The 23,692-nt window shown below is 42.5% G+C and overlaps 3 protein-coding genes across 5 annotated transcripts in view; 1 reads left to right on the forward strand and 2 right to left on the reverse strand.

Moving 5' to 3' along the window:
• Nucleotides 1–6,117, reverse strand: part of LOC139542962 (extracellular matrix protein 2) — a 43,722-nt gene extending 37,605 nt beyond the window's left edge. The window contains exons 1-4 of the mRNA XM_071348986.1: nucleotides 4,356–6,117; nucleotides 3,949–4,163; nucleotides 2,945–3,160; nucleotides 2,642–2,834 (exon numbers count right to left, since the gene is read on the reverse strand). Coding sequence (XP_071205087.1) covers nucleotides 2,642–2,834; nucleotides 2,945–3,160; nucleotides 3,949–4,163; nucleotides 4,356–4,686 — 955 coding nt within the window. The 5' untranslated portion in view covers nucleotides 4,687–6,117. The remainder of the gene's footprint in view (nucleotides 1–2,641; nucleotides 2,835–2,944; nucleotides 3,161–3,948; nucleotides 4,164–4,355) is intronic.
• A 3,248-nt stretch (nucleotides 6,118–9,365) lies between these two features.
• Nucleotides 9,366–20,291, forward strand: srpk3 (SRSF protein kinase 3). 3 transcript variants are annotated; one of them, XR_011668573.1, is made up of 17 exons: nucleotides 9,385–9,463; nucleotides 10,155–10,266; nucleotides 10,941–11,494; nucleotides 11,770–11,878; nucleotides 12,088–12,175; nucleotides 12,457–12,544; nucleotides 13,241–13,347; nucleotides 13,678–13,843; nucleotides 14,539–14,564; nucleotides 16,389–16,587; nucleotides 16,719–16,988; nucleotides 17,148–17,245; nucleotides 17,384–17,491; nucleotides 17,639–17,708; nucleotides 18,436–18,595; nucleotides 18,909–19,001; nucleotides 19,598–20,291. XR_011668573.1 is itself a non-coding variant. In XM_071348988.1 (16 exons), the coding sequence occupies exons 1-16, from the start codon at nucleotides 9,448–9,450 to the stop codon at nucleotides 19,780–19,782; spliced, it is 2,286 nt and encodes a 761-aa protein (XP_071205089.1). In that variant the 5' UTR covers nucleotides 9,366–9,447; the 3' UTR covers nucleotides 19,783–20,291. The 3 variants fall into 3 exon arrangements, 2 of the variants coding, with proteins under 2 accessions (XP_071205089.1, XP_071205088.1); XM_071348988.1 differs by lacking the exon at nucleotides 18,436–18,595 and having other exon boundaries at nucleotides 9,366–9,463; nucleotides 10,158–10,266; XM_071348987.1 differs by lacking the exon at nucleotides 18,436–18,595 and having other exon boundaries at nucleotides 9,388–9,463.
• tsr2 (TSR2 ribosome maturation factor) lies at nucleotides 20,154–22,257 on the reverse strand. The gene is made up of 5 exons (XM_071348989.1): nucleotides 22,110–22,257; nucleotides 21,709–21,799; nucleotides 21,410–21,501; nucleotides 21,129–21,284; nucleotides 20,154–21,013 (listed from the first exon to the last, which is right to left on the reverse strand). Exons 1-5 carry the CDS (start codon nucleotides 22,185–22,187, stop codon nucleotides 20,891–20,893), a joined length of 540 nt encoding a protein of 179 aa, XP_071205090.1. The 5' UTR covers nucleotides 22,188–22,257; the 3' UTR covers nucleotides 20,154–20,890.
• Between the last annotated feature and the right edge of the window lie 1,435 nt (nucleotides 22,258–23,692).

The raw sequence follows: 23,692 nt of genomic DNA on the forward strand, positions 1-23,692 counted from the left end.
GTAAAACTTACTATCCTACCGATCCTTGACTTCGGCGATGTCATTTACAAAATAGCCTCCAACACTCTACTCTTGGATGTAGAGGATGTAGTCTATCACAGTTCCATCCGTTTTGTCACCAAAGCCCCATATACTACCCACCACTGCGACCAGTATGCTCTCGTTGGCTGGCCCTCGCTTCATATTCGTCGCCAAACCCACTGGCTCCAGGTCATCTATAAGTCTTTGTTAGGTAAAGCCCCGCCTTATCTCAGCTCCCTGGTCACCATAGCAACACCCACCCGTAGCACGCGCTCCAGCAGATCATTTCACTGGTCATCCCCATAGCCAACTCCTCCTTTGGCCACCTTTCCTTCCAGTTCTCTGCTGCCAATGACTGGAACAAATTGCAGAAATCACTGAAGCTGGAGTCTTATCTCTCCCTCACTAGCTTTAAGCATCAGCTGTCAGAGCAGCTTACCGATCATTGCACCTGTACACAGCCCATCTGTAAATAGCCCACCCAACTACCTCATTCCCATGTTATTTATTTTTTTGCTCCTTTGCACCCTAGTATCTCTACTTGCACATCTATCACTGTTGCTAATTGCTAAATTGTAATTATTTCACCACTATGGCTTATTTATTGCCTTACCTCCCTAATTTGACTATATTTGCACACAGTGTATATAGATTTTTATATTGTGTTATTGACTGTACGTTTGTTTATTCCATCTGTTACTCTGTGTTGTTTGTGTCGCACTGCTTTTATTTATCTTGGCCAGGTCGCAGTTGTAATTGAGAACTTGTTCTCAACTAGCCTACCTGGTTAAATAAAGGTGAAATAAAAATGAAATAAAAAAATTATCTGTCTGTAAACAATTGTTGGAAAAATGACTTGTGTCATGCACAAAGTAGATGTCCTAACCGACTTGCCAAAACTATAGTTTGTTAAAACTTCTTATGGCTGCAGTCCCGTTAACGGGATCGATATGACAATAGCCGGTCGAAGTGCAGGGCGCCAAATTCAAAAAACAGAAATTTCATAATTAAAATTCCTCAGACATTCATGTGTCTTATATCATTTTAAAGGTAATCTTGGTTTTAATCCCACCAAAGTGTCCGATTTCAAATAGGCTTTTCAGCGAAAGCACTACAAACGATTATGTTAGGTCACCACAAAACCACAATAATCACAGCCATTTTTTCCAGCTAAAGATAGCTTCACAAAAACCAGAATAGAGATAAAATGAATCACTAACCTTCGATTATTTTCATCAGATGACACTCATAGGACTTCATGTTACACAATACATGCATGTTTTGTTTGATTAAATTCATATTTATATAAAAAAATCTGAGTTTACATTGAGGCGACTAGATTCACTAGTGGCAAAAACATCAAGTGACTTTGCATAGCCACATCGTTTCAACAGAAATACTCATAAATATAGATGATAATACAAGTTATACACATGGAATTATAGATATACCTCTCCTTAATGCAACCGCTGTGTCAGATTACAAAAAACTTTACGGAAAAAGAAACCCACGCTATAATCTGAGACGGCGCTCAAAAGTAAAACACCACAGCCGCAAAGATGGCGTCAACATAAACAAGAAAATATATGATAAATATTCCCTTACCTTTGATGATCTACATCAGAAAGCACACCAGGAATCCCAGGTCCACAATAAATGTTTGTTTTGTTCGAAAAAATCCGTTATTTATGTCCAAATACCTTCTTTTGTTAGCGCGTCTGGTTTACATATCCAAACGCTAATTCTGGTCAGCGTTATATCGGACAAAAACTTCAAAAAGTGATATTACCGGTCGAAGAAACATTTCAAACTAAGTACAGAATCAATCATTAGGATGTTTTTAACATATAGCTTCAATAAAGTTCCAACCGGAGTATTCTTTCTTGTCTTCGTGAGCAATGGAACGCAAGTGAGTACCATGAGGAAAAAGCATGATCAGAAAATGGCTGCTTGATGGACACCTGACTGATTCTGCTATCATTCTCTCCCACAACATCATAGAAGTCTCATTATATTTTCTATTGATGGTTGACATCTAGTGGAACCCATAGGCAGTGCACAATCATTCATATCTCAAGGGGATTTCATTAGGGACTCTGGTGAATACATACAAGCTCAGATTTCTGACTTCCTGTTTTGATTTCAACTCAGGATTTTGCCTGCCAATATGAGTTCTGTTAATCTCACAGACATAATTCAAACAGTTTTAGAAACTTTAGAGTGTTTTCTATCCAATACTAATAATAATATGCAAATATTAGCAACTATGACTGAGGAGCAGGCCGTTTGATATGGGCACCTTTCATCCAAGCTACTCAATACTGCCCCTTCAGCCATAAGAAGTTTTAACAAGAAATTTGTGGAATGGTTGAAAAACGAGTTTTAATGACTCCAAACGAAGTGTATGTAAACTTCTGACTTCAACTGTACATACTAATATACTCACTAATATACACACTAATATATTTACTAATATACTCACTGATATACACTAATATACTCACTAATATACACACTGATATACACACTCACTAATGTCAGATACACAATACATGATTTTATACAGTACATATTACCTTTTACAACACTCATTTCATATTACTCCCGCCCACCCCCTCACCTGCCAGGTCCAGGGTCGTGACCCCAAGGTCGGTGATGATTGGGAGGTGATTCATGCCAACACCCCTGCAGCTTATTTGTCCTTTAGACGTTTGACACGTCCCTGGGAGAGACTCTGTGAAGCTGGTCCTTGCTACTGTCTGATTGGTGGGAGACTCTGTCCCCTCTTCTTCCTCCTCCTCTTCCTCTTCCTCCTAGTAATACAAATAAAAATGATCATAATCATCATCATAATCATCATCATCATTATTGTCATCATCATGCTTTGCCTGATGAAAGGATCCTGTTCATTACGATCCCGTACCTCCTCCTCTTCCTCCTCTTCAGAATCATCTTCATCTTCATCGTCGTCGTCTTCTTCTTCCTCCTCATCTTCCTCTTCCTCTGCCTTCTCTGTGTCCATCAGTCTGTCCTTATCACTGTGTAGTTCCTTTAGTATGGTCCTGAGAATACCTTCCTGTTCAGCTCCCCCATTTGTGCCTCGCTTCTTCCAGCCAGGTAGGGGGCGCCCCAGACCTGCCTGCATGAGGGGAGGGAAAAGGAAGAACCAATAGAAAAGGATGAATAATTCTTAAAAGGTTCTAAGCTGACATATGGAATTGTTTTAAGATGGTCATACTATGAATCGTTTTTTTTTTTTTTACTATTTGATAAAATATTGAATTTGGCCTTTGCTACTATAGCCCAGAGAAACGCATTGAATAACACATTCATAAATGGCCATAAAGACAGTCGACAAAATATATCATAAGAAACAAGGTTTTAAAGTGTCTGTCCTACATCTAGGAGAGATAAGAAAGCTCAGGAAATATATTTAGTTTTTTTACACACATATTTAACCCCTTTTTGGGGTTGGCACAAAACTACCTTCATACTTTTTTTAACCAGTACCGGTTACCTTCAGAAAAGTCCTGTGACACGTGTGGGGGTCATAGAGCAAAACGGAGAACACCATCGTGTTCGTGAGAATCTCCCCTTTCCATAGTGTAGACCAAATGGTTTGGACGCTACAGAAGTTTTCACGTCAACTGTACCGACTTCAGATGAGTCCCCTGACACTTGTGGGTGTCCCCTTTCCATGGAGTGGTCAGAATAGTTTGTAGGTCAAACCGTTCGGACGCTACAGACGTATTCGTGAGAAGACCGATTTTCGGGATGTCTCATGGTCTGACAAACACCGCTCTAGCTCTGCCACCTTTCACCGCAGATGTGGAAATGTTACATTGGCGGATGCGGTGGATTAAGAAGCATCCAATGCAAAAAAACGGTGCGTCAATAAAGGAGAATTGAAGAGGTCTGTATACCTACCACTCTGTATGCAGTGGACTCTACAGTTGCTGCATGTCTCCTTCCCGTCACTCCTCTCCTCCCTCTGCTCGCCTCCATCTCTCTGTCCTTTCTCATCTGCTCATCCCTCACTCTCCCCTTCTCCTCCTCCTCTTCAATTCTTGGATTCTCGTCCTCCCTGCCTTTTTCCTGAACCCTGCCTTCTTCATCATACGGTAATGAGGTGAGGGGTAGGGCTGAGAGAGACACTTAGATTTTAGAATTAGAGATTAAGGTTAAAATATATTTTATAAAGGACATTTCAAGGATTTAGACTCTTAAAATCCTCACTGTTTTGGTGGATTGCAATGGGCTTTTTACGGACAGCTATGTCAACTATAGAGTGTACTCAGAGAATGCATAGAAGAGGCATACAGAGAATAACTCACCTGATGAAAGAAATGTGGCGACCACAGGTACGTCTGACTCCGTAATAGCTGTACCTATCACAGTTGTTTCTGTAAGAGGTATGTCTGTCAGAGTTGGGACTGTGGCATGTGTGTCCATTTTAGGAGTGTATGTGGCAGGTTGGTGGGTTGCTAGAGTCTCTGCATTGATTTTATCGGGTTCCCTCGCTTCATGTTCCACGGTCCGTGTTCCACGCACATGTTCCACGTCATGTTGTACCTCATTTTCTATCTCGTGTTTTTGGGGGATCAGAGTTAGAACGCCTACACTGAGAACACTCACAGACAGACACAGAACCCAAAATCTCAGCATCGCCACGTCAGGTTTCTGGATCTGAGCCCACGGCTGGTCAAATCCAAAACCCAGGATTGAAGACTACTAGTTCAAGACAAACTAACTGGGATAGTTCAAGACAAACTAACTGTACTAGTTCAAGACAAACTAACTGGGATAGTTCAAGACAAACTAACTGGGATAGTTCAAGACAAACTAACTGTACTAGTTCAAGACAAACTAACTGTACTAGTTCAAGACAAACTAACTGGGATAGTTCAAGACAAACTAACTGTACTAGTTCAAGACAAACTAACTGGGATAGTTCAAGACAAACTAACTGTACTAGTTCAAGACAAACTAACTGGGATAGTTCAAGACAAACTAACTGTACTAGTTCAAGACAAACTAACTGGGATCGTTCAAGACAAACTAACTGTACTAGTTCAAGACAAACTAACTGGGATAGTTCAAGACAAACTAACTGGGATAGTTCAAGACAAACTAACTGGGATAGTTCAAGGCAAACTAACTGGGATAGTTCAAGACAAACTAACTGTACTAGTTCAAGACAAACTAACTGGGATAGTTCAAGACAAACTAACTGTACTAGTTCAAGACAAACTAACTGGGATAGTTCAAGGCAAACTAACTGTACTAGTTCAAGACAAACTAACTGTACTAGTTCAAGACAAACTAACTGGGATAGTTCAAGGCAAACTAACTGGGATAGTTCAAGACAAACTAACTGTACTAGTTCAAGACAAACTAACTGGGATCGTTCAAGACAAACTAACTGGGATAGTTCAAGGCAAACTAACTGGGATAGTTCAAGACAAACTAACTGTACTAGTTCAAGACAAACTAACTGGGATAGTTCAAGACAAACTAACTGGGATAGTTCAAGACAAACTAACTGGGATAGTTCAAGACAAACTAACTGTACTAGTTCAAGACAAACTAACTGGGATAGTTCAAGACAAACTAACTGGGATAGTTCAAGACAAACTAATTGGGATAGTTCAAGACAAACTAACTGGGATAGTTCAAGACAAACTAACTGTACTAGTTCAAGACAAACTAACTGGGATAGTTCAAGACAAACTAACTGGGATAGTTCAAGACAAACTAACTGGGATAGTTCAAGACAAACTAACTGGGATAGTTCAAGACAAACTAACTGGAATAGTCCAAGACAAACTAACTAGGATAGTCCAAGAAAAAAAATACTATTGACAAGGAAAATATTTGAGACCTGGGCTGTGTTTCTGAAACCACCTCCTGTCCAGTCTTGGAGTAAAGAGAAGTAACAAAGATCCTCCTGAGTATGGCAGCACCTCCAGAAGCAAAAATCAGGCAAAGAATAAACCTGCGAAGCAGAAGAGGAGACGTGGACGACAGAACTCCCAAGAGACTCCCGACTCTTTAAGCACACTCCCCAGAGGATACTGTACCAGCAGAACTAAAAGTGAGAGGTGAGAATGGATAGAGAGTGAGAAAAGAGGGGATGGAAGAGGAGAAGGAGGAGTGCACAGAGAGGAGAGAGAGAGGTGGGGAGAGTGAGAGAGAGGGGAAAAAGTATGTTCTCACATTCTAAACAAAGGCCTTCGTTCATCTCTCCAGAAAACACAGATCACCCCTCCTCTCCTGCCCTCTCTAGTCCTGTCCTCATTGCCTTAAACTAACAAACACCTGGGTGGAGAGAGAGAGAGGTGGGGAGATAGAGAGAGCGAGAGAGAAAGAGAGAGATGGGTGGGGGGAGAGAGTGAGAGAGGTAGGGATATACATTAAAGAGAGAGATGGGGAGATTGAGAGAGGTGTGGAGAGAGAGAGAGAGGAGGGGGAGAGAGAGAAAGAAACAGTTGGGGAGAGGGAGAGACAGGAAGGGGGCAACTAGAAAGAGAAGTAGGGAGGGAAATAGTCAGAAATGATCTTACACACAATGGTGATGACATCATTTGTGTTTGCAGGAGACAGTGGTCTGTCATGCTGTTTTGTCTGTCATAGACAAATGGGTTTGTCGACCAGGTGTTCCTGGTCGACATATGGAGTAAGGATGAAGCTGCCCTCAGACTCTATGGTCAGTATTTACAGGAGGCTGCTGAGGGGAGAACGGCTCATAATAATGTCCAGAACGGAGCAGATGGAATGGCATTAAACATGGAAACCATGTGTTTGATGTATTTGGCACCATTTCACTAATTGCATTCCAGTCATTAGCACAAGCCCATTCTCCCCAATTAAGGTTCCACCAACCTCCTGTGTCAGTTTTGCGTTCTTTGAGCAAACTGATCCTGGATCTGTGCCTACATAAGAGAAAGCAGACAGTATCTGCTCTCGTTGGAGTCACCCATGTCTGGCCTCCTTCCATTGGCATCTACAGTATCTACGAAGAGAGGTAAGACCACTTTAAAAATGAAAAATAGCCTTGTCAAGGCTGTAACACACATACAATTGCTAACAAACCCCATCTCCCTCAAACACACATATTATACAATCTCTGCATATATACAGCACACACACACACACACACACACACACTGACTGAACCAAGCAGGTGCCACTTCTGTTGACTAACCTCACACTGCAGAGTGAAACTTGCTGACTGCCACTCTCTGTTTGCATAGTAAATACACACACACACACACACACACACACACTGTATATATATTAGCTATGTGTATATGTCATTGCCAGGCGCTTGCTCAGACGTCATCTGTTACAACCTCAGCAACACACACAAGCATCTTTACAATGTGTGTATATTCATCCCACACTGTATATCACAGACAACAGCTATGCAGGGTTACAAGGTGTGAATTTACAGAAACAGCAAATGATGTGAATATAAAGCCTATATGATATTCTAGAGGAGTCCCAGGTCAAAAACCAACCCAGCCACTACATGCCCATATTTAGTGTGAGTGAGTGACTGACTGACTGAGTGACTGACTGACTGACTGAGTGAATGACTGACTGAGTGAATGACTGACTGAGTGAATGACTGACTGATTGAATGACTGACTGACAGATTGACTGACTGATTGAGTGAGTGACTGAGTGTGTGTGCACAAGAGTGCATTTGTGTGATTTTTGTTTGTGTGTGCATGTGTTTGTGCGTGTGTATGTGTGTGCGTGCATTAACGACTAGTCCTATAACGTCAGAGAGGGTGACAATCCCAGCCCATCCAGACCTCCAGTCCAAAAGGTCCATTTGGGAGCAGACAGAGGTGTTGTTCTTTTTACAGTAAACACTCAAACAGACAGATGCTTGTCCTGAGGTGACTTACCAGAGTAAACATTGGCGAGACACGAGACAACAAACCTAAATTTGACTGTCTGACAAGAACATGCAGTAAACCACAACTCTAGTCTTCCCAATCTTTCCTCTCACCTCATCTCCCTCCCTCTTCTCAACCCTCCCTCCCTCCCTCCCTTCAACCCTCCCTCCCTCCCTCTTCTCAACCCTCCCTCCCTCTTCTCAACCCTCCCTCCCCTCACTGTCTACTTTCCTCCTTTCCTCTCTTGTTTCCTTGCCTCCATTTGTATTTGATGAGTCAACCACCTAATTGCGCCCAATCCCAGACACCCCAGCCAGAAAGTTCACCATGTTCTTACATCTCTTATTTTTGTCTATTTCTCCTCCCTTTCCAATGTCTATCAAAATGTGTCCCTCCTCCCACATTCCCCCTCTTGCTGTAGCTCCTCATACTCCTGTTCTTACCACAACAGGGTTGTAGACACAGACAGGAGTCAGTGTGGCAGAGACAGACAATCTGACCCGTGCCAACCCCTTCCAGTATATGACATTTATATTACATTTACCCCCAATGTATCACATTCAACGTTCTTATGCTAAACCTCTGTCCAGCCAAACATCATCATTACTCAGTACAATCCTACATCGAAAAACAAACAACGTTGGGCCAAGCTATTATTTCAGCATAACCATGACAAACAAGCCATGAGTTGGCACAAGCGACCAGGAAGCCTCAATCTATTGGTAACTATACTGGTCTTCCACCCCACAGCCCATCCATTTGGTTTGGTATAGCCAAAGCTGAGGGGTGGGGCTGGGGAAATGTAACCACCATCATTGCATTTTAAATTCATTGATGGAGCTATGAATACAAGGATTTACAGTCCATGAGATAGGCAAAATCACTATACTATACATTGTTTTGTTACCAACAAAAACAAAAACAATGGAGTAGGCCACAGATTTTATACTAAATCTCATTAGGGATTTATTTATATTATATTTAAGTTATATTCTTCAATAACATTCTTTCAGTTAAGAACAAATTCTTATTTACAATGAAGGCCTACACCGGCCAAACCTGGCCCAATTACAGCCGGTTGTGATTTTATATGGAACCTTTATTTAACTAGGCACGTCAGTTAAGAACAAATTCGTATTTGCATTAATGGCCTACCAGTGAACAGTGGATTAACTGCTTGTTCAGGGGTAGAATAACAGATTTTTGAGTTGATCCAGCAACCTTTCGGTTACTGGCCCAACGCTCTAACCACTAGGCTACCTGCTGCACTGTGATACAGCCTGGATGGTAGATACATGCCAGGTTAATCGAAATGACAATTGACCAGGGTAAATTTAACAGATTATGTTTAAATGACTTGCCATACCCATATCCCCCTGACCAGTGACCACTGTTCCATGGCCCTACCACTGCTCAGCTGACCCCACCACTGTTCCCAAAGCGCTTGTGCTCATAACTACAGCGCAGGCGCGAACCTAAATACAGCCTGCCAGCAGTGTGTGCGGTGACAGCTGCACTGATGATATCGATGAACGGTGAGAGTTTTAAAACATGCCAAATATTATGTTTGTATCTACCGTTTAACACAATGTAAATGATAAAGATGGTCGCATGACTACTAATTTATCTCATCGTTGAGTTAGAATTGATTTGTATGTTTATGTCATTGTATAAAAAAAGCCTAGCTTAACGTTAGCCAGCCAGCTGTCTGGCGCACGCAAGCTAACCAGCTAGCACAGACACTCCTTGCTAGCTAAACTAGCCAGCTAACGAGCTAGCTAATGTGTTAAAAATATTTCCAGTGGCAATGTGTTTTCTTTCCAATATTTGTCCGTCTTGTTACTAAGTTTTACACGTCAACGATATGTATTCAGATTTCACACAAAAATAAATCCGCAGCTGGCAAGTAACGTTAGTCCAATTTGCAAATGAAAATGTAATATTTCCAGTTAGCGCTAGCTGATTGCTTCTTGCAACCCTGGATCCTTGGGACGTACCTAAGTCACCCCATTGAAGTTGACATTTTAAAAATGGTGAAATCAAGGTTTAGGGTTATGTAAGGGTTGTGGTAGGGGGTTACGGTTAGGGACGTCCCAAGGATCCCGTATTGCACTAACCCTAGCGGATTGTCCATGCGAGTGAGTACTGCAGATACTACAAGGCATATAGCCGTAACGTTAGCCTTGTGGATATATGGTAGTTAATGATATATTCCCTGATCGCCAGCAGTGTCCAGCGGTAATAACAACCCGCATAGCACCCACAGTAAGAAGCATAAGAAGAAAGGAAAGAAACATCGAAAAGGATCCGGTGACAACCTCCCCAGTTTGGATATTGGGTGAGCAACGTTGGCTACTCTAACGTTATTCCCATTCCCTGCCTATGCGTCGGCTACCAGCATGTATCAGTTTTTGCAGCTGGTTCTGTCTAGCTAGTAGTTATGTCTGTGCTATAAATACACGGGGGCGGTGGAGCGACTCACCTCTCCAGATAAGCACATTGACTCATGCCTCCCCCCTTTCCTGCTCTGTGCCTATTTCAGTTTAACCCTGGCAAACCTTAACAATACCCATTTCACTGCTGTTACAAATACGTGTGGGGACCGTGCAAATGTAGATATGGGGAGTGCACTACTTGGACTATCATTATCCGTTGGTAATTGCATAACCCCCCCCCCCAATGAATTTTGGAGACGGGCCACGGTCAGCACTCTAATTTAATGTGACGCACGTCTCACTCATAATAAAACACAAACCCCTCATTGTCTGTTGAAGTGCACGCATGCTTCTTGTTTACAAGAGAATCACAGTATTTACATTGCTGAATGTCAAGTCAGTCTTTTAGATGACTAGTTAAATATAACTGATGTAATTAGTCAATTTTTTTCTGATAAAGGGATATTTTGCTGGTTGTTATTGTTTAGGCAAAGACATCGTCACCACCTTCCTAAAGGCAAACAGAAACCATATTGAGACGGTTGTTTCATCAGGCTGTTCTGTGTTTTTGTTTCAGGTCCCAGATTCCCACCGCAGATGAGTTGTGTCGCATCCTCACAATACACAGGCCTGCGACTCCACCAAAAACCTCTCCCACCCCTCCCCTCAACCTGTCCCAGAGGCCCCTGGACCTCCAACCCCCTGCCCCACTCAACCTGTCCCAGAGGCCCCCGGATCTCCAACCCCCAAACCTCCAACCCCCTGCCCCACTCAACCTGTCCCAGAGGCCCCCGGACCTCCAACCCCCGGACCTCCAACCCCCTGCCACACTCAACCTCTCCCAGAGCCCTCCCCATCTCTTACGTCCTTCTCCTTTAACCACCCAGCCACTTCCTATACCACTAACTCCCTCCTCTGACACTCTGTCCACCCCCGTACTGTCCTCTCCCATAGCACCTTCACTAGGGATCCCTCCAATTCTGTCCTCTACTCCACCTAAACCACTGACCTCATCTCAGACCACCTCTCCGCAGGCTCTCAGCCCACCCCCACCTGACTTCACCCCTCCACCAACAGAGCTGCTCGGATCAGATGATGAGGAGCAGGAGGACCCATCGGATTACTGCAAAGGTAGGCTATATAATTGTCTAATGGATCGATGCAATAGTGTGGCAGATTAGGAAAGTGACAGTCAAGGTCATTCTATTTGAAAAATCATCAGGGAGTGGAATTACTTGTGTTGGTGGTTATGTAATGAATGTAGTCACCACATGGATTTTTTAATAATACTGTATCTACAAGGACATCATATCATAAGTATGTCAACCACACAATATAATTAATCTACTAGGATGATGCAATAATGCTAATAAGCCTGTGTGAGTGAAAGTCTATGTATATTTCAGGTGGGTACTACCCAGTGAAGATTGGAGACTTGTTCAATGGCCGATATCACGTAGTCAGAAAGCTTGGTTGGGGTCACTTCTCTACTGTATGGCTATGCTGGGACCTGCAGTAAGTGACTGATTTTCGAGTGCATCTGTTAAACTATACCAGTAATACACAAACGAGAAGCCTAATGATATTTATCCTTTTTTAATGTTTTTCATTCCCATCATTTTGTTTCATTCAGTGCTGAATGGTTAAGTTTTCATTATTGGCTATTTTTTTTTTTTTTTTTCTCTCTTCAGTTTGAGTCATGACATGATTGTGTTTGTGTGTAGGAGGAAGCGCTTTGTGGCACTGAAAGTGGTGAAGAGTGCTCTGCATTACACAGAGACGGCGCTGGATGAGATTAAACTGCTCAGATGTGTGAGTGCATTCCTATTTATTTCACCCTCAGACAGACAGCACACCCACAGACATCATTCATTTATGGCTACAAGCCCAAGGGCATCCTCCAAAGCAAATGACATAGTTGTTTGGTGAAATTGATTGATGTCATAATCATTGTACTGTGTAGATGGCTAGCTAGCCCAACACTCTGGGGAGTTGTAGTCTAGTACATTCTAACAAACATCTCTAGCATATACGGATAGATCATTCTGTTTCTGAATTGAAGTAACTTTTCTACGCTTATTTTGTGGCCTAAGGTGCGAGACAGTGACCCTACAGACCCCAAACGAGAGACCATTGTACAGCTTATTGATGACTTTAAGATATCTGGGGTCAATGGCGTGCGTATCCTTTCTGCTGCTTACCGGCTGCAACTGGGTTTGGTGGACCCTGTAAGCAACTGGGTTTGGTGGACCCTGTAAGCAACTGGGTTTGGTGGACCCTGTAAGCGACTGGGTTTGGTGGACCCTGTAAGCGACTGGGTTTGGTGGACCTTGCCCACATCTTGTTCCTCTCCTCCTATTTGCCTGTACTACTATTTTCCCTGTTTTCTTTCACCCATTTCAGACAGAAGATGTGGTATGTTACCTGTAAAAAAGAATATAAGGCAATGTTTATATGACCCCCTTTCAAACAGCCCCTAATTTACCTCTTATTTTGCAGGTAGACCCCTTTTATACTTCAGTAGGGAACTGGCCAATTGGTAGGGGTGGGGGGGTTTAAACCATGGGGGCTGTTTGCAGTTCAAATTAAGTAGGTGTTAAACAATGGAAGTGTTGAATTTATGAATTTACCTGCAAAAAATCTGAACCATTCACACGGACACAATACCTGTGTTTTGGTCACAGGGTCTGTGAAAATGCAGGAATCATGACTAGGTCATTAGGTGGCTTTTAATTTGTCCATGTTTTTTTACACACTACTTTCAGATATATATAAAAATGCAGGCATGGTAAATAAATATGATTTTGGTCTGTGTATTAAAGGGATCTTTCATGTGTAAGTGTGAGTGAATCCGCTTCTCCTTAACTGGTGTGTCAGATGTGTGTATGGTGCTGGAGGTTCTGGGTCACCAGCTGCTGAAGTGGATCATCAAGTCCAACTACATGGGCCTTCCTCTAGTCTGTGTGAAGAGCATTCTCCGACAGGTACAGTGGTATACCACAGCTCTTTCCCCTCTGTTTATAGCACATCAAGCAGGTTTCACACAGCGTCTATTCTGTGAAGAGCATTCTCCGACTGGTAAGGAATACCACAGCACTTTCTCCTGTGTTTATAGCATATCAAGCCGGTTTCACAGGTGCAGCGTTTAGAAAATAGCCAGGGAACCTGGAAAATATGATCAACGTATTAGATATTACCATTGCTAGCATTTATGTTAATGATACAGTAGTCAGTAACACTTTACTAGAAACTGGCGAGTTCCACGTATCCATTTCAACCACCCTTATACATACTCCATGTCTTGCCCTTCACAGGTTCTGCAGGGCCTGGACTACCTGCACACCAAATGTAAGATCATCCACACCGACATCAAGCCGGAGAACATCCTGCTGGATGTAGATGATGTGTACATCAGACGGCTGGCTGCAGAGGCCACTATGTGGCAGCAGTCAGGAGCCCCTCCTCCCTCGGGCTCCTCAGGTGAGCTGGTTGGTTCATTTATGATGAAAACATCTAGACTTTCAACTTAAACATACGTTTTGTTATTAGTCAAACTTGTTCTGAGGGGATATAGCATAGGGTCATCTTGTGAGTGCTTCATGTGTGTCTGTATGTGTGCTGTAATTGTTAAAATTTTAATTGGACTTGACAAATTACTGGCTTCACAGTAATGTGTGTTATACTGTACACCAGGGGTGTGGATGACCATTTTACTGGTTAAAACTGTAGAAATGATAATGGGTCTACATATAGTCTCGTCATGATGCACAGAGGAATTTTTTCTTTTGAATTTTGATGGCAAGGAAATTTACAAAATGTCAGTGTGGCCTTCCGGACCTCGCTGAAAACACTGTTGATGTTTGAAACCCCTGCTGTACACATACAGACAACTATCTATATTCACTTTGACTCCATCAAAAGCCTTTGCTCTCTCAAATTTAGTCAACTGTCTAGATGTAAATCTGTGGTGATTTGTTACTTGCATGTTTAGATGTTTCCTATGCGTCTGTCTCTTCTCTCTTTTGCATACTTTCTGCTATCAAATCTGCTCATCGTCATTTCTTCTGTCTCTATTTGGTTTCTAACTTTGTCCTGTTTTTCTTGTGTGTTTGTTTTTGTGGTCATTACGGTTTACTGTCCCTCCCTTCCTTTTTTACCTCGTTTTCTGATGGCAGTTAGCACCGCCCCAAGGGAGAACCAGGTATGTTCAGACTGAAGTCCTGCCTGCCTGCCACAGAAGGGATAGTCTTGCAAATAAAATAGAAAGAAACATCACTTTTGGTGAACAGAGCTTTAACGTTGATCATAACTCACCTCAGCTTTTGTGTGATGTGATCATGTTGCCTAACGATTATTTTCTGACGTTGTGATGGTTGGTGTGTGTGTGTCTTTGGTGGTTTGTCTCCTACTCAGGTAGTGTATCATCTGTCTCCGCATGTCAAAACAGTAGTTGGCTTTCTAAACGACATGTAAAAAATCGAGGAGAGGGAATGAGGTCTTGGTGACCGAATCGTCACCGTCAGACACTTCACAGTAATACCTTATCACAAGTAATACATTCTCAGTGGACAATGCTTTGCCCCATGGCTGATTTGTGGTTTCTATGTAAGCATCGTTTCAGCCTCCTGTTGCTGTCCAACAAAGAACATATTCATTTACCCAGTTTCTTTATTGGGTTTGTAGGGTTTTTCACAACAATTTTGTGATGTGAGAAAGTGTCAGCTCTTTGACTTGATACAGTTTTATCCGATAGGCTCTTTACAGCTGCCCTCCTTTCATATAGATCTAATTTGAGTACTTTTTTTTATTCGTATTTGAAATAGGAAATGTTCATCACGGCAGGTGAAAACAACCTATCACGTTTCTCTGACATATTCCTCCAGGACCAAGAAGTCTTCTAGCCCACTGTATGCAGTTCTTAGAATGTTTGTTTTGAACAATTCATTAAACCTCATGAATGATCACATAATTGGCACTTAAAGAGCACCATACTTTAATGTATTACTGTAGCGTAGATAGCATTTCATACCAAATCCATTAACAAGTAGACTAAAGTATATGCAGTGGAATAAACAACCTAAAGGACTTTTGAGCTGGAGCGTGTGCTGTTGCCCCCCCCCCCGGCCATGGCTGGGGGAAGTTTAAAGCCGTAGCACTGTTATTCAGTTGGAAAACAGAATGCCATCTGATCCCTTGTAATACAATTGGCCCTTCCTCAAATTCCAGGCGTGGCTCACGTTAGCTGCCTCAGCAGATCACCGCAAAGCTAGCTAACCCACTGAGCCAAAGCCTGTTCCGACAGCCGTGGGCACGTGAGTTCACCAAGTCAGCTTTGAGGGATACTGTCAGATGGGATGGACTTTCTGTAAGAGACCTACTGGGGAACTGTCGACGGTAACATGCTGGAGCTCAGAATAGCGTGGTCATCTAGCTAGCAGGATATATAGAGGTTGCGGTGGGATCATGTTTAGTCTGCTTCTTAAGTGCCCACAAGTTTTACTTGCAATCAAAACTGTTTGTTGTAGGGCAGTGGTTCTGCCATGGAAATGAGGATTAGAATCAAAAGTAATCATGTGAAATGTAATTGAGCCCCATTGTATATAGATACAGGCAACGCCATCTGAACTCCGTAATATTACTACAACGTATTAAAACTCACCTGTCTGAGGAAGACTTGTTGTGTGAGAGAGACTGAAGACGGGCTAACACTGAATATTTCTCCGTTTGGTATCATAAGGTGAATGCACCAATTTGTAAGTCGCTCTGGATAAGAGCGTCTGCTAAATGACTTAAATGTAAAATGTAAATGGTACTTCCTTTCTGCACACTCTCCTATTTTTCTGCCTGGCATGTACTCTCTGTGTTGGACCCTCTGGTACTGTGCACTGGAGTCATCAGAATCTACAGTATTGGTAGTGTTGTCAGGGAGCATCACATGGTCAGTCAGGCTGGCATCATGATTGGGAAAGCTCCAGACGTCCTGGCCTGACCCTGTATCTGTCTCTATGTCCATCTGTGTGTCTAGAGCGGCAAGGTGACCAAGAACAAGAAGAAGAAGCTGAAGAGGAAGGCAAAGCGGCAGCAGCGTCTGCTGGAGGAGAGACTGGTGGACCTTCAGAAGATGGAGGATCTGGACGGGACCTCTCCACCAGACCCTTCCAACCCTCTACGCACCCCCTGGGGACAGGATGACGACGCTGGGGACCCAGAGAGGAACGCCAACAGTGAGTGGTTCACCTCTACTAGTGACACTGCAATGCCAATCCCTTCATAATGGTGATTTGGTAGCAGCTGTATTTCCTGGTTGAGTTTCTGTATTAAATCCATATGTTGTTGATACCATTTCTTCTGCCAGACTCCTCTGTGGTGAAGGGGAATGAAAACGGGAACTGCTACACCCACGTCTCGTCCACGGCCAACACCAAGGCCAGCCCGGAGTCTGGCTCGTTGTGGATCGAGGAGGGTTGGAACGGCCACAACCCCATGCGTTTCTGCAGCCCTGGCTCTGGGATGTCAGGGATGTCTGCTGGCTCCATACTGTCAGCCACGTCTGAGTCAGCACTGTCTACCCTGTCAGGCTACTCCACCGGGAGAGACAGCCAACGCTCCGGACTGTCCCCCAGCAGTCAGTATCTCACTAGGCATCTCTCTGTCTGTGATCCTGTCTGTCACTTCTGTTGCCCTATGTATATCTGGCACCAGCATGCAGTTGCTTTACTGTTCTCTGTATTTAGATGGTGAGGTTGTTGTGATTATGAGCTAAATTGTATGTCTGTCACTCTAGTGTTCAGCGCAGCAGATTTCCTGGTCAATCCCCTGGAACCACAGAATGCTGACAAAATACGCATCAAGATAGCAGACCTGGGCAATGCCTGTTGGGTGGTAAGTGACTGTTTTCAACAGGAAGAACAAGCTCTGTATGTTCGGTTCTCATGATAACCTGGACTTGGAGCTGTTCTCTTGTGATGTGTGGAGATGGTAAAGAACAGTATGGTGTTAATCAGCCCTCTACTTCCCCAGCACAAACACTTCACAGAAGACATCCAGACACGTCAGTACCGTGCCCTGGAGGTGTTGATAGGGGCAGAATACGGCACTCCAGCAGACATTTGGAGCGTAGCCTGCATGGTAAGCTACGAAACCGTGACGGGACCACTCAAACCACCACCTTCTTCACATCATCCTATGTATGTGTCCTGTTTCGTCTGAGATCTCCCACTGTAGCGTTGCCCTTCTGTGGATTGTATTTTGACCAACGTGACATTTTTGTTGCAGGCGTTTGAGTTGGCTACAGGGGACTACCTGTTCGAGCCCCACTCAGGAGAAGACTACACTAGAGATGAAGGTCTGTACCAGGGGTATTCAACTCTTTTCTTTAAAAAATAAAGGGTGGATCAGCTTTAATATTGCAGATTGCTGCTTCCATCAATGTAATTGTCTACATTTCCAATCCCCCATATATTTTTGGGATATATATATATATATCACACACAGTTAAAGTTTGGGGTCACTTAATGTCCTTGTTTTTTTTTTTAAAGAAAAGCAAAAAAAAAAATCCATTTAAAATAACATCAAATTGATCAGAAATACAATGTAGACATTGTTAATGTTGGCTCTAACCAGAATAGAAAGAGGAGTGGGAGGCCCCGGTGCACAACTGAGCAAGAGGACCAGTACATTAGTGTCTAGTTTGAGAAACAGACGCCTCACAAGTCCAACTGGCAGCTTCATTAAATAGTACCCTCAAAACACCAGTCTCAACGTCAACAGTGAAGAGGCGATTCCGGGATGCTGGCCTTCAAGGCAGAGTTCATCTGTCCAGTGTCTGTTCTTTTGCCCATCTTCATCTTTTCTTTTTATTGGCCAGTCTGAGATATGGCTTTTTCTACTCTGCCTAGAAGGCCAGCATCCCGGAGTCGCCTCTTCACTGTTGACGTTGAGACTGGTGTTTTGAGGGTACTATTTTAATTAAACTTTCTGATCAATTTGATGTTATTTTAATGGACAAAAGCACTTTTTTTCCCCTTCAAAACAAGAATTTCTAAGTGAGCATCTCTATCTCTGATAACTAGCTGCACCCACCAGGTCTAAATCAATCCCTGATTTAGAGGGGAACATTGCAGTGGAACTGGCTTCGAGGTCCAGAGTTGAGTTTGAGGGATCTGTACTCTCCTTGTATCGTCTAGGCCTGTGGTTCTCAAACCTCTTTACCGGGGACGCCAGCCATTCCAGGTATTTTATCTATTCCAAGGCTAGCACACCTGATTCCAATAGGCCACTTATCAAAAAGCCCTTACTAGGTGAATCAGGTGAGCTTGTTCAGGACTACAACAAAATTGTGAAATACCTGATCTGGGGGTCCCCAAGGAGAGGTTTTGTCTAGGCTATGTATGTTTCATGCTTGTATTTAAATAAGCTGTTCAAGCCAGACAATTTCTGATTCCACACAGAACAGGAAGCCATTCATTTGTAAGTTGTTACATAGTGAGTTGTTAGTTTAATGAGAATTTAACAGGGATGTAAATGCTCTCTTTTGTTCTCTCAGATCACATTGCACACATCATTGAGTTAATGGGAGCCATTCCGCCCCCTTTTGCTCTGTCTGGGAGATATTCACGAGAATACTTTGACAGGCGAGGTAAGTCTTACAGTAAATTAGGTGCAAAAAAAGTCAAATGTATCCGTAATGGTTTTGTACTGTATGTAAAAAGCTATGTCACAGAATAGTCTGGTTCAAGAGAACAATGCCTTGTTGAGCAACGCGTCAAACAAGAAAGGTCAGACCGATTTAGGGAATGTTACAGTAGTACAATTCACGTATCCTGTCTCGTATTACTCAAGTGCTCATCTGATTAGAATGTACCACTACAATATATTTTCCTTCAGTGTTCCTAGAACAGATGTCTACAGAAATATCCTCCAAATGACATACCTGTATGGTGCCTAATAGGATTTATTATTTAACTAGGCAAGTCAGTTAAGAACAAATTCTTATCTACAATGACGCTAAACCCGGGACGACGCTGGGCCAATTGTGCGCCGCCCTATGGGACTCCCAATCACATCCGGTTGTGATACAGCCTGGTCTGTACTGACGCCTCTAGCAATGAGATGCAGTGCCTTAGACTGCTACGCCACTCGGCAGCCCCCAAAATGATGATCTAAGACTATGGCCCTATTTTTGTGGTTTAATGTTTAGCTCACTGTAACAGTGTATTGTTTTCCCTCCTGAAGGTGAGCTGAGGCACATAGCCAACCTGAAGCCATGGGGTCTGTTTGAGGTGCTGTTGGAGAAGTACGAGTGGCCACTGGAGCAGGCGGCCCAGTTCAGTGACTTCCTCCTAACCATGCTGGATGTCACACCAGAGAAGAGAGCCACCGCCGCTCAGTGTTTGCAGCACCCCTGGCTCAACTTGTAGACTACTGTCCACCACCACAACACAACTACCATGCTTCTAACCTTTACTGTATACCACTGAGTCCATACTGTACCACTAAGTCAGTGTGGTTATTCTCAGCCTAGATGAAGATCTTTTCTAAATGAAATGTTGAGTATTTATCTAAAGTTAATATAAACTGACGTTACCATTACTCTGAGCACATAAGTAGCAGTAACCTAAATCTACAGATTCTTTGTATTTATTAAAGCAGCATTACAGGTTCTATAAATGGTTGGGATGAATATGATATCTGTAGTTTGTTTTAAAATGGATGATCTACTTCTCATTGTGCTGAGTCACATTTGTTAAAATAGTGCCTTGATATGCAAAACAAAAAGTCTACAAAAAAAAATCCTTCACTTTTTTTATACATGTCGCCAAACTGTATGTGGAATGCTTATTTTGTGAACATAAAATGTGTTTAAACATGAAAGACCAGATATCCTACAACCTGTATACTTCAGAATAAATCTTTTTTGGAAACCAGATTCAGGCAGTTTTAGAGTACTGTATGCCACTGTCATGTGGCCAAGAGATGGTGAATTAAATAAATTCACCATTCTTAAGTTGGCTGTTTTCAAGTTTTATATTTAACACTGCTGACAACTTTTACTACTATAAATAGACTTCTATCAATTTGATATGAAAATGGAACATTTTCTATCCCTTACTCAGTAATACATACTATTGGAAAGGGGGATACCTAGGCAGTTGTTCAACTGAAATGTCTTCCGCATTTAACCCAACCCCTTAGAGGTGCGGGGGGCTGCCTTAATCTGCATTGTAGGTGAGTGGTGTGTGTGTATATATATATATATACACACACACTATAGATGGTTATTTAATCGCTACTGAACTGAAATTCCTGTAAACAGTGACAGTTCCTCAGAAGATGCCCTGATAAGTGACCTCTTGACACCTGCATAAATGTGAGCTAATGAACTCGAGGTATAGGTTGTGTCCAGGTTATCAGAACATATGTCCATCCTCCCAATATGACAGAACCATCGGCGAGACACGTACAAAACAGCAACAGTGTTAGGCGGCAGTAAAATCCCAATTCACTCAGCGCACTTCTACAGTAGTGTCACTTCTTGCGCACCACTGTCGTCCAACCATCGTTTTCCTCTTGAGACTGGGGTTGATCTGTCTGTTTGGGTGCCGCACTACGCGGGGGGGTTGTTGACGTTGCTGCTTCACACTCCATGAACTGGATTACAATGACAAGATTTACAATGTCACAATCACAACCTTTTCAGAATTGACACTAGACTGACTAGCATTAAAATAGTCAATTTGACATCTTATACCAATAAAACCCGTACCTCTGTTTCATCTCCATTACACTCTTCAGCAGCGTTTGGTTGAGGTGTGACCTTGGCTCGTTCTGCACTCTTGTTAAGTTTGACTATCTGATCTTTGACCTCTGCAAGCTTTCCTTGTTGACACTGTGTAAAGATCTGGCTAACCTTCTGTGCCACCTGATCAATGAAGAAAGCATTGATTTAGAGACATTTTGACATTAAGAATGCGGTTGGTTGAAAATGAAACGGACCTTCAGGTAGCCCCAATATTGTGTGTTGACATTTGAAAACAAAATGTGCACCTGAGGTAAACTGCCATCATCCACCACTGTATCAAACTCATTGTTCATAAGGTCTGCTATGTAGTCCTCCACTTCATCTGGCTGCAGGTTTGCTGTAAACAAAGAAGTTTCAATTAGCTTGAACTGAAAGTCTGCCTGGGACTGTTCAGCATGTCAACAAGTAATCTAAACAGAGCAGACACGGGTGCTTCATACTAGCAGTTGTGCGGTAACGCAAAGAGGAAGATGCGACGTATGTAATAATACAACATATATTTGGGTAACGATAGGCTATGTACGGAAATCATGGGTCAGGTTACCGTTGTCATGAAAATATTGTTGGACCACATCCACCATCCAATCTGCCTTCTGTTGGCCGTACACGCCTCCAAATCCATTATCAACTGCGATCTGCAAAACAACAACGTTTGTACACTATTTGTTACACACATGTAACTACAAACATCGGTATACTGCTTAATTAAATCTCTAGGAAGCTGACACGCTTATAACGTTATCGCTATAGAGCTAGCTAACCAAACATTGCACGGAGGAAAATACAGCACAGTCCAACAACTACAGCTAGCTAACGCAGTTACATTTAGTAGCCAGCTATCAGCACGGCCCATGAATGTCCTTATTGCTATTTAGGACTGAATAATTACACAATTAGAGCCTGTGCTCGAATATACAGTGTTTGATATATGAAATATTCACCTACCTGTAAAACAGGCCAAGTTTCTAGGACTGCTCTCACTGCTTCAGTGAAAAGTTCACGTGCAGTCTTCTGCGCTTCCATTTTGAAAATAATCAGGCATTACATGACGAGTGACCAGTGAGTGATTCGAATTTGCTCAAGCAAGGTAACGAAGTTGATCCCAGATGTCATCGACCATCATTCCCCACCATCAGAATAGATGTGAGGCAAAATTTGTTTTGGGACAAATGATACATATAAACCCTGGACAAAATTATATGTATTTACATCGTTTTTTGTTGTAGTGGGGAAAATAACATTAGTCATCTCAAAAAAGCATACTTTAAGGAAAAAGTTTGTATATATTTTTTTGCTCACTTAAAAATATAATTTAAGTGTATGAATTAAGAGGCCTGTAATATAATAAACGTGGACAAAAAAGTTTGTAGAGATTAATAAATGCATTTCTATTGTTAGGGTTGCGTCAATTCAATCTGGTATAAGGACAAGTATGACAATGAGTCACTAATTGTATGCTATGTACTTTTTATTAACTAAGTAATAAATGGCAAATGCAATTTCCATATATACGGGTTCACTGTAACATCACGCAGGATGAAAACAGAGAAGACACTTGTTACTGACAAAGACATTATAATAAATACTCATGACAGAGATAGTTCCCACTTCCGAGCCGGCCTGTCAGAGTAGAGACTGGGCGTGGTTTAGACTTACCCAGCCTATCGTTGGTGTTGGCGCCTTAAGCCAGTCCTGGCCCCTTAGCGCATGTGATGTCCCGACGCTGTTGCTGTGTAGATTACGCTCCTTCACCCCAAAGACTGAGGTCAGACAGCTCTGTAATATTGTCTGAGATATCTGCACCTGTATACATTGTCCACTGTTCTCGCTCAAGGCTAACTACAGCTTCCCAGCTTCTTATCTGAGCTATCTGTTACTTCCAGCACACACACACAGACATCCAGGCGCCCAGACCAACAGTTAGCTAATATTCAATCACGTTTGTTGTAGTATTCAATCACATATAATACAGTTGCTAATATTCAATCACGTGTGTTATAGTATTACTCAGATATGTTCTTCGTGTGTATAGCTTATCTGTTATTGTCCATTGTACACCACAGTCAGCAGTCTCCTGATTCACCCCCTCCTGTGTCTCCCTAAGATTAGCACAGTCTCGGTCACACAGTACAGCGCCCACACTACTGATACTTTGTTGCATACACACACATATTTCATACACACACATTTCGGGCTGATATTCATGGTTAGGCCCTGAGCACTGGTAAAAGTGAGAACAATGGAAAATGCAGGTTCACAAGAGTCAGCAATTCAAACTTTAATGCATAAGAAGCCCTACTAGCTTATAGTTAGTTAAGCATGTCAAAAAACTTTTATAAAACCCCACAATCCTCCGTTTGACACCAAAAAGGTGTCAACATAGACGTTTTTGATTCCCCCGTTTGACACCCAAAAGGTGTCACATACAATAAACATTTCATCCCTTTTCCATATACTAGGTGGGCTCGTTACCACCCAGGAACTTAAAACCTTCTTAGGGAGAACAGTTTTATTCATAGATCTCTTTA

This window comes from Salvelinus alpinus, chromosome 17, assembly GCF_045679555.1.
Source record: "Salvelinus alpinus chromosome 17, SLU_Salpinus.1, whole genome shotgun sequence".
NCBI classification, from domain to species: Eukaryota; Metazoa; Chordata; class Actinopteri; order Salmoniformes; family Salmonidae; genus Salvelinus; species Salvelinus alpinus.